General features: G+C 41.6%; 1 protein-coding gene across 1 annotated transcript in view; it reads left to right on the forward strand.

The window, feature by feature from the left end:
- The window catches only part of LOC117379242 (mucin-2), a 31,596-nt gene extending 21,732 nt beyond the window's left edge, over positions 1-9,864 (forward strand). Inside the window, exons 27-39 of the mRNA XM_055225587.1 lie at positions 338-448; positions 576-694; positions 1,640-1,839; positions 1,892-1,959; positions 2,439-2,642; positions 3,793-4,028; positions 4,306-4,492; positions 7,883-8,084; positions 8,576-8,736; positions 8,817-8,886; positions 9,383-9,492; positions 9,666-9,697; positions 9,772-9,864. Of these exons, the coding sequence (XP_055081562.1) occupies positions 338-448; positions 576-694; positions 1,640-1,839; positions 1,892-1,959; positions 2,439-2,642; positions 3,793-4,028; positions 4,306-4,492; positions 7,883-8,084; positions 8,576-8,736; positions 8,817-8,886; positions 9,383-9,492; positions 9,666-9,697; positions 9,772-9,864 (1,793 nt within the window). The remainder of the gene's footprint in view (positions 1-337; positions 449-575; positions 695-1,639; positions 1,840-1,891; positions 1,960-2,438; positions 2,643-3,792; positions 4,029-4,305; positions 4,493-7,882; positions 8,085-8,575; positions 8,737-8,816; positions 8,887-9,382; positions 9,493-9,665; positions 9,698-9,771) is intronic.
- Positions 9,865-10,938: the final 1,074 nt, after the last annotated feature.

Consider the following 10,938-nt stretch of genomic DNA (forward strand, 5'->3'; position numbering starts at 1 on the left):
GCTAAACCAGCTTTGCCGGTTGGAAGGGGCGTTACCTTCCACAACCTCGCTCTGGATTGGCTCTTTGGTTGCTACGATACTCACAGGCGGAATTCCAAATATGTAACTCTGCTCCAAATTAGCCGCTGTAACTGCTCTAGCGTCGATTAGCTTCATTTGACTGGAGCTGAACGCCGCGGGTGACGTCAGACTCACTTCTTTATACAACAACAGTGTGCATAAATACTTGAGGAACAGTTTGGTACGATATCTGTTGAATAACTTGGTCTGCTGTTCTGGTTACTGCACTTCTGTTAACTAACGAATATTAACACGTGACGTTTTGGTTTGCGTTCAGCGGTCTACTGTGACTTCTACAATGAGCGGGACCAGTGTGTGTGGCACTATGAAGCCTGTGGTCAGCTGCTCACCTGTGGCCTCGATCAATACTTCACTCATAAACTGGAAGGTACAAAGGCTCAAAATGCAAAACCATATTTTTATAAATCCAGTGTATTTTATGTGTCAAACAATAACTTTTTCAAGAAGGAAGCGTGTTCTAATATTACACTGACATCTGTAAAATAATGTCTAAGGTTGTTATCCCAGATGCCCTGAAGACGAGCCGTATTATGATGAACACACCGGGAAATGCACGGATTTGAAAAACTGCACTTGTTATTTTAATGGTACTGTCCTAGAGCCGGGGACGCAGGTTTTAATCGATTTGAAAGAGTGGTAAGTGATGAGAAATATATCACAAATTTCAAGAAAGTAAAAGTAAAATGGCTGAACTTTATATATTTTTATTTTATAGCTCCTGTCAAAATGGAACAGTTAAATGCCGTAAGTGTATATTTATTTTATTTTATTTTATTTTATTTTATTTTATTTTATTTTATTTTATTTTATTTTATTTTATTTTATTTTATTTTATTTTATTTTATTTTATTTTATTTTATTTTATTTTATTTTATTTGAGCTGTACTGTACAAAACACTATAAAGTATTTAAGGATTCACTATGTAACTTTTCTGGTGGACGTTGTGCTACCTGCTTGTCTCCATGGAGATGTTATTGCTTCGTTACCTGCCGCCTCTCCACAGATCTGACCAGTAAGGTTACGTGTTACTTCTCCATGGAGACAAGCCCCCCCCCCCCAAAAAAAAGAAAGTTATACAGCATCTTTACAAATGTGCAGGATTGTAAAAATAACTTAACATAATTTACTACATTTTACAAATTTTTATGATCTCTTTTCCCCAACAGCACCACCCAGGACTCCGCCTTCTACTACAGCTGCACCCCCAACTACTTCAATTACAACTGCACTACCCACAACTAGTACTTCATCAACTACTTTTACTACAACTGAACCACCCACCTCTACCAAGCTCACTACTGCTACTACTATTACAACTACATCCTCCACCAGTACTGCACCAACTACTTCAACCACAGCTGAGCCCCCCACTACTTCATCTACTACTACAACTGCACCACCCACTACTTCAACCACAACTGAACCCCCCACTACTTCACCTACTACTACAACTGCACCACCCACTACTTCAACTTCCACTACAACTCAATCAACTACTTCAGCTACTACTACAACTCCGCCAACTACAACTACTCTTACTACAACTGCAGAAACTAGCACTACAACGACCACTACAACTTCACCACCCACTACTCCTACTTCACATTCTACTACTCCAAGTACTCCAACGACATCAAGTACTACTACTGCACCAACTTCCACTACTATGATACCAACTACTTCAAGTGCAACGAGCACAATCATAACTGCAACTACCACAACTTTACCAACCACCACCATTACTTCAACTACCACGGGTACTTCGACTTCGCCTACTTCTACAACTATACTACCATCTACGGAGCAAAGCACTGCAAGTACTACAACTACTCCAGATTGGACAACAACTATTTCAACTATTCCCCCAACGACAGCATGTAAGCTAACAGTTGTTTTTTTTTTTCATTTCAACATCTACATAAAAAACATTTGAAAGTAAAGAAATTCAGCCATTTTCAAATATTATTACACTCATAATACTAGTTCTTGTATGATTATATGATTTTTAATAATATATGTTTACAAAGTATTTCATATTATATTATTATTTCACATATTCAGTGTCTGTGTGCACTGGTGTGTGAATGTGTGAGTGGTTTCTTGATGTAAACAGCTTTGAGTGACTTGAAGGAGGAAAAGCTCTATATAAAAATGTGACTTTTAACATTTAAATAACCAGCGCAGACAGGTCTGGTTCTGGTTAATTCACTTGACAAACTGTGTATCATAATGCAATACTAAATCAAACATGGAAAATACTACGCTGTTTGTTATAATTGAGTTGAAATATTCTATATCAGGGTGTCTCCATGTACATCATTTTCTGCTTCATAAAGATTCTGTTGCGTCTCTTTAGCACCTTGTAAGTGTGTTGACCTGAAGACCAAGCAGACCTGGCTGTGTGGAGCGAACTGGACAGAGGACTGTAATCATGTGACCTGTACAGACGGATCCCTGCAGCTTACTCCAGTGTCATGTCCAACACGTCCCCGTCCCACCTGCCCCAGAGGTCAGGGCGTGAGCGTGTCTGACGGATGCTGCGAATGGCCGTCATGTGACTGTAAGTCAAACCAAATCGTACAATTATGTGAGGTTAGAAAATCCCACCTGGTTCATAGACCTGGGTAACTTTCGATTTTTTTTTTGGTGCTGGGCAACTGGGACTTGAGCGGTTTACCCAGATGTTAGTGTGAGGTCATACTTTGAGATGTGGTTCAGAAAGTACCTGTTGATGGCAGGATGTCCGAAAGACACATAGAGGACAAGTCAGATGTTTGGACACGGCTCATTCAATGTGTTTTTTGTCTTTATTTTTAGCACTTTATACATTTTATATACACAGAGAGAGATAGAGATGGATGGAGAGATGGCTGTAGATGGATGGATGGATGACAAAACAGATGGATGGAGAGAGATGGTTGGATGGATGGATAGAGAGAGATAGGTGTTGAATGGAGAAATGGAGATAGATGGAAGGATGGATGCTGAGATAGAGAGAAGGATACATGAATAGATAGATGGGAAGGGAGAGACAGATGGATAGATAGATGTAGATGTGGAGGAGATGGATAGATCAATCAGAGGGTCAATTTCCCCACGGACTAAGTTCTGTCTTTGTGTCCTTAGGCACAGTCAGTCCTCTGTCAGTAAAAACATTTTTTTCGCAAAGTGGAAAGAAATAAATTTGAAATGTGACAGATTAAAAGTCTGTCTTGTTCATGTTCATGTCTTTCTTTTGTTCTCTGTGTGGTCTCGTGTTCCTGTCTTTCTTCTTGTTCTCTGTTTGGTCTCATGTTCCTTCTTTCTTCTTGTTCTCTGTGTGGTCTCATGTTCCTTCTTTCTTCTTGTTCTCTGTGTGGTCTCACGTTCCTGTCTTTCTTCTAGGCCTCTGTGTGGTCTCATGTTCCTTCTTTCTTCCACGTCCCTGTGTGGTCTTATGTTCCTTCTTTCTTCTTGTTCTCTGTGTGGTCTGATGTTCCTTCTTTCTTCTTGTTCTCTGTGTGGTCTCATGTTCCTTCTTTCTTCCACGTTCCTGTGTGGTCTCATGTTCCTTCTTTCTTCAACGTCCCTGTGTGGTCTCATGTTCCTTCTTTCTTCAACGTCCCTGTGTGGTCTCATGTTCCTTCTTTCTTCTTGTTCTCTGTGTGGTCTCACGTTCCTGTCTTTCTTCTACGTCCCTGTGTGGTCTCACGTTCCTGTCTTTCTTCCAGGTGTCTGTGAGCTTTATGGAGACCCGCACTACATCTCCTTTGATGGCGTTACATTTGACTTCCTTGATGAGTGCACGTACATCCTGGTGGAGGAGCAGACGCCTCAGTACAACTTAACCATCACTGTGGACAACTTCTTCTGCATCGAGGGCCTGCACGGCTCCTGTGTGAAAGGCATAATAGTCAAATACAAAGGAAACTCCGCTACACTCGCCATCGAATCAAGTGAAATCCAGGTGAGACTTGGTTTTTGGGTTTGGCAATTCTCAGCTGGATAATTCTCAGTTTCTTTCGATACTTCAGCAGTACCGAGTTTTTAATTCCGGCTGTTATTGTATTATGTAGAATGATCCACCTTTTAAACGTTCTTACTATGAGCACGGTAACTTCTCCGCAGATCTGACGTGTAATTTTGCCTGGTAGAGTCAACCTCCAGACAAGTTGAGAACCATAAAGACGTGAAACTAAAACACATCAAAGTCAACATTTCTCTCTTTCCATTCTGTCCCGTAGGCGTCACTGAACAACGTGTCGATCGATGCCCCGTTTGAAGAGTTTGGGATGAGGTTTGAGTCGACGGGATACGTCATGACCCTCGTCCTGCCCGAGATCCGCTCCTTCATCAGCCTCAGCCCCGGTTTCTCTCTGGTCATCAGTCTGGCCATGGAGAAGTTTGACAACAACACACAGGGACAGTGTGGTGGGTACAAGGGACGGAGGACAGAAGGAGAGATGGAGAGATGGAGAGAGAGAGCGATGGATGGAGAGATGGAGAGAGAGCTGGATGGATGGAAAGAGTGATGAAGGAGTGATAGATGGATGGAGAGATGTAGAGAGAGAGAGTAATGGATGGAGAGGTGGAGAGAGAGCTGAATGGGTGGAAAGAGTGATGAAGGAGTGATAGATGGATGGAGAGGTGTAGAGAGAGAGTAATTTATGGAGAGGTGAAGAGAGCTGAATGGGTGGAAAGAGTGATGAAGGAGTGATAAATGGATGGAGAGATGTAGAGAGAGAGTAATGGATGGAGAGAGAGCTGAATGGATGGAAAGAGTGATGAAGGAGTGATAGATGGATGGAGAGATGTAGAGAGAGAGTAATGGATCGAGAGATGGAGAGAGAGCTGAATGGATGGAAAGAGTGATGAAGGAGTGATAGATGGATGGAGAGATGGAGAGAGAGAGTAATGGATGGAGAGGTGGAGAGAGAGCTGAATGGATGGAAAGAGTGATGAAGGAGTGATAGATGGATGGAGAGATGTAGAGAGAGAGTAATGGATGGAGAGGTGGGGAGAGAGCTGAATGGGTGGAAAGAGTGATGAAGGAGGGATAGATGGATGGATGTAGAGATGTAGAGAGAGAGTAATGGATGGAGAGAGAGCTGGATGAGTGGAAAGAGTGATGAAGGAGTGATAGATGGATGGAGAGATGTAGAGAGAGAGTAATGGATGGAGAGAGAGCTGGATGAGTGGAAAGAGTGATGAAGGAGTGATAGATGGATGGAGAGATGTAGAGAGAGAGTAATGGATGGAGAGGTGGAGAGAGAGCTGAATGGGTGGAAAGAGTGATGAAGGAGTGATAGATGGATGGAGAGATGTAGAGAGAGAGAGTAATGGATGGAGAGGTGGAGAGAGAGCTGAATGGGTGGAAAGAGTGATGAAGGAGTGATAGATGGATGGAGAGATGTAGAGAGAGAGCAATGGATGGAGAGATGGAGAGAGAGCTGGATGGATTGAAAGAGTGATGAAGGAGTGATAGATGGATGGAGAGATGGAGAGAGAGAGTAATGGATGGAGAGGTGGAGAGAGAGCTGAATGGATGGAAAGAGTGATGAAAGAGTGATAGATGGATGGAGAGATGTAGAGAGTAATGGATGGAGAGGTGGAGAGAGCTGAATGGATGGAAAGAGTGATGAAGGAGTGATAGATGGATGGAGAGATGTAGAGAGAGAGTAATGGATAGAGAGATGGAGAGAGAGCTGAAGGGGTGTAAAGAGTGATGGAGTGATAGATGGATGGAGAGATGTAGAGAGAGAGTAATGGATGGAGAGAGAGCTGAATGGGTGGAAAGAGTGATGAAGGAGTGATAGCTGGAGAGATGGAGAGATTTAGAACGAGAACGATGGAGAGGTAGAGATAGTAGAGGGATGAGAGAGAGATATGGATGGGTGGAGAAATGGAGACATGGATGAAGAGAGAGATGGATGAAGAAATATGGTATGGTCTGCTTTTATTTGAACAGGGACAGTGCACGACTTTACATTGACCTTAAAAAAACAGGAAAGATGTTTGGTGTCAAGTTACAGCAAAAATACTAATTTCCACCTGTCGTCCCTGGACAGACTGATGTTTAGTAAAATAAGTTTGGTGTAGATGGACGAAAAACCTGGAAATATACGGAACTTACCACGAATACAACACATCTCACCCTCAAATACGACTGAAAACATCCAGTTCACACACACACACACACACACACACACTTCCATACCAAATTATTCACATACACAAACATACACTGAGTTTCAGATATACAAATACTCTTTCTTTCATACGCGTTCACTAATAAGTGCAGATTTGCTTTGATATTAGCCATTTCTTTGTCACCTGTGCAAACTGTTGAAAACTTGTGCATGTTATAATCTCATTTGACAAACTATTCCACTGACTCACAGCAACAACAGAGAAAGACGATTTAGCGAAAGACGTCCCATGTTTTGGACTGCTGCACTCTCCTCTAGAGGGCGCCCTAGCAACACCGTGAATAATTTTAAATAGTAGACAGATGTTCGCATATATGAGCGGATTATTAAAGTTTTGAAAACCGTATGTGGAGAGGATCTGACAGGGGTGATACTGTCTGGGGTTTTGGAGATGGAGATAGAAAGATGAATGGGTGGAAAGAGTGATGGATGCATGGAAAGATGGAGAGAGAGATGGATGAAAACATAGGCTGACGGATGGATCGAGAGATAGGTGGATGGAGAGATGAAGGGAGCAGATGACGGAGATGGAGAGAGCTGAATGGAAAGAGTAATGGAAGGAGAGATAGGTGGATGGACAGAGAGAGACTCAGATGAATGAAGAGATGGAGAGCGATGGATGGAGAGATGGAGAAAGAGAGCTGAATGGGTGGATGGATGGAAAGATGGAGAGAGATTGAGGGAGTAGATGATGAAGAGATGGAGAGAGCTGAATGGGTGGAAAAAGTGATGGAGAAATGGATGGAAAGATGGAGAGAGATGGAGGGAGTAGATGATGGAGATGGAGAGCCGAATGGAAAGAGTAATGGAAGGAGAGATAGGTGGATGGACAGAGAGAGAGTAGATGGATGGATAGAGAGAGACTCACAGATGAATGAAGAGATGGAGAGCGATGGATGGAGAGATGGAGAAAGAGAGCTGAATGGGTGGAAAAAGTGATGGAGAAATGGATGGATGGATGGAAAGATGGAGAGAGATGGAGGGAGTAGATGATGAAGAGATGGAGAGAGCTGAATGGGTGGAAAAAGTGATGGAGAAATGGATGGAAAGATGGAGAGAGATGGAGGGACTAGATGACGGAGATGGAGAGAGCCGAATGGAAAGAGTAATGGAAGGAGAGATAGGTGGATGGACAGAGAGAGAGTAGATGGATGGATAGAGAGAGACTCACAGATGAATGAAGAGATGGAGAGCGATGGATGGAGAGATGGAGAAAGAGAGCTGAATGGGTGGAAAAAGTGATGGAGAAATGGATGGATGGATGGAAAGATGGAGAGAGATGAGGGAGTAGATGATGGAGAGATGGAGAGAGCTGAATGGGTGGGAACAGTGATGGACAGAGAGGTAGATGGATGAAAGATGAAGAGAGAGATGAATGGATGGAGAGGTAGAGAGAGAGTAGATGGATGGATGGATGGGAGATAGATGGAAGGAGAGAGAGAGAGATGGATGGATGGAGAGAGGAGGGGGAGGGACCTGCAAATCCAGTCAACTCGCTCAAAGAACCAGATCTAGTTTGACGTCCTCTTACTTTTCAAGACACGTCTGACTCGACACACTGGACTTTCTATTTATTTTCACGCCTTTGACTCCGTGTTCTCCGTCTGTACAGGCGTGTGCGGGGGTCCGTCCTGCGTTAGACTCGGGGGGCACGCTGAAGACGACAGCTGCTGCGAGAAAACGGCTCACGATTGGATTTATGACGACCCCCAAAAACCAAATTGTGTTTCCGGTCCAAAAGATGTACCATGTCACGCGACTCCTCCCCCACCACCCAACTGTTCACATCCACTCTGTGACCTGCTCAGACAGCCGTAAGTCTAACACACAGTTATTCAAATAAAACACATTAAGTTATTTGTTTTTAAACATAATTATATTTAAGATTTTACAAAACTGATCTACCTAGTTTCGTCTATTTTTTTTTTTATTACAGACAGAGGTGATTCCAGTTCTGTTACCTAGCAACCGTAATGTCAACAAGGGCTAAAACCTGCTAGCTAGCGCACTGTGTCTCAAAGCCAACAGTCACTTTTATTAGGAAAACATAAAATAAACAATCTATTCAAATTCAAATTCATTAAAAATAAACACTAAGAAATTGTTTTTATATAATGAGATTTACGATGCAGAAAACACATAATGATCTACTTATGTTGTTAAACTTGTGTTACAGTTTATTTCTAAATACCAAAAACCTTATCTTCTTTAAGTGTTGCAGTTGCAGTTATGAGACTCTGAAAACGGTGAGACTCATCTGTAATAAACTTTAAATCTGTAAGGATATGTATTTGTTGTGTTTTAGGCTCTTTGCACAGTGCGGTGATCTGAGCCAAATCTTTGCTAACTGCCGGTTTGACGCTTGCGGCTCAGATCCTCCGTGTTCTTCTCTGGAGAAAGCTGCAGATGCCTGTAAAAAAAAAGGCGTGTGCGTGGAGTGGAGAGGATTCACTAACGGAAGCTGTGGTGAAGATCATTTCTGCGTTTTCTTTACTCGTATCTACTAAATATTGGCTTTATTTTGAAACCGTGCGTGTGTTTTTCAGCCTTAAACTGCTCAGACGGTTTGGTTTACAAAGAGTGTAGTCCTAAAATGGATGACTACTGCTTTGGAAGGTAAGTAAGTGCTGCAGTACACACACTTTAAGAAGCCCCTATTACGCTGCTTTCTTTGGAACGCGGCGGCTAGCAGGTTAGCTATGTTCATTTATATATACAGTCTATGAAAAAGGAGAGTCTGGGTGCTCTCAGTCAGACTCAGACTTAGTTACTTTCACAATTACTCTCAGTATTTTCCCCAAATAATTTTTTACTCTTACTTACGACATTTCTTAGACCACATGTGCACATTTTTGTACAGATTTTTGTGTGTGTGTGTGTGAAACAATGACTCTTCATATAAATGGACATAGCTAACCTGTTACCCGCCGTGTTCCAAACAGGAAGTGATCATGGGCTGTGCTTCTGGCTCCATCAACTCTGCTCCAAATTAGCCACTATAACTTGCTAGCTTTGATGAGTCACATTCACTTAGTCCACTTCTTTAGACAGTCTATGGTGTGAAATAAAAAAAAAAAAAAGTTAAGAATTACAAATCTTGTTTTTTTTGCAGCAAGAGACAGAAAGGGAGCACTGTGACGGACACTATTGCCGGATGTTTTTGTCCAGGCAACAGAACTAGAGCAAGTATCGACTCCAACGTCTGTCTAGACCACTGTGACTGTGAGTGTGCTGTACAAACTATTAAAACAAACTTACAAACTAACAAAAGTGTATATAACTCAAATTCTAATGCATGTTGCTTTAGTAAATTCCCCTTCCTCCTTGTTAAATACACAAATACACACGTTAATACAAACAGAGGAGCAATGTAACAGAAATTTTTTTTTTTTCAGTTTGCCCAGGACCAGTGGGAGAACCTAAACAAGTAAGATCTCATATTATATAAAGGGTAATCACAATAAAAACCCAAAGATCTAAATGTGTGTTCTTATTTGGCAGCGTGGTGAAGTGTGGCGTTCCAACTGTCACATGTGCTCGTGTGAACCAGACTATAGTGTCAGAAGCTGCAAGGTGAGAAAGAAAACCACTTAGTTCATCTGTGAAAAGAGGAGAAGAATGTCAAGAAATATAAAACACAAATGCAAAACATGTATTAAAGTTACATTATGGAGATATCACCACTGGCTTGTCTTCATAGAGATGCTAAATTTATCTACGTCCGGGGAGACAAGCAGGTTCCTGTTGTTAAGATAAGATAAGATCTGCCTTTATTAGTCCCACAGTGGGGAAATTCCAGTATTGCACCGCACAGTTAAAGAACAGAAGGGAAATGGCACATGCAATAAAACAAGATAATAGATAAATAGCTGAAAATAATTTAAAAAATAGACTTAAAGATAAACTAAATATAGATTCTAATGTAACATCTCCGTAAAGTGACTTGAGTATTGTTGTTGTTTTTTTTCCTCTTTTGAGCACTAAAAAACAAAACAAAAACAAACCTGATGGACAATTTAAATGGCTTACTGTGGAACATTTGATGCAGCACACACCAATTTATAGGCCTAGCTACAGCTAAAAACTGGCAAATGGTGTTTATACATAAATATATATATAATTCAAACTCACAGTCACTATTCCTGTCATCTGCTCGTTCAACAAATCTGTCTTTTGCGTTCGTTTGATTCTTATTTCTTTTTTTGCTCAAAATTACCTTGAAAACCTTGCATTCTAACTGGGAGCGCACCGCCTTCTTGTCTGTTTGGAGAGTTTGTCGTTCTGTCATGTGTTTTGTGTCACGTTTAGGCGCTCGGTGTCCTTCAGCCTGTAAAGGTCAAATGCAGAAGTATCGTCCCCCCTCCTCCTCCCACATGTGGACCAACCCAGGTCTTAGAGACGAGCTGCTGTGGACTGTACCATTGTGGTAAGAGATGACAGAAATATACATACAGGGACAGCAAAACAGTACAGCTATTACTACTACTACTACTATTACTCTATCTTTTTTTAACTTGTATATTATTATTATACAGTGTTTTATGTTGCACTTTATCACTGAAGAAAGTTCCTAGTTTGTGAGTTGTGTTCACTGACAATGGCAATAAAAGTCTTCTGATTCTGACTACTACTACTACTACTGCTACTACTACTACTACTACTACTACT

The sequence above is a fragment of the Periophthalmus magnuspinnatus genome, chromosome 12 (genome assembly GCF_009829125.3).
Source record: "Periophthalmus magnuspinnatus isolate fPerMag1 chromosome 12, fPerMag1.2.pri, whole genome shotgun sequence".
NCBI classification, from domain to species: Eukaryota; Metazoa; Chordata; class Actinopteri; order Gobiiformes; family Gobiidae; genus Periophthalmus; species Periophthalmus magnuspinnatus.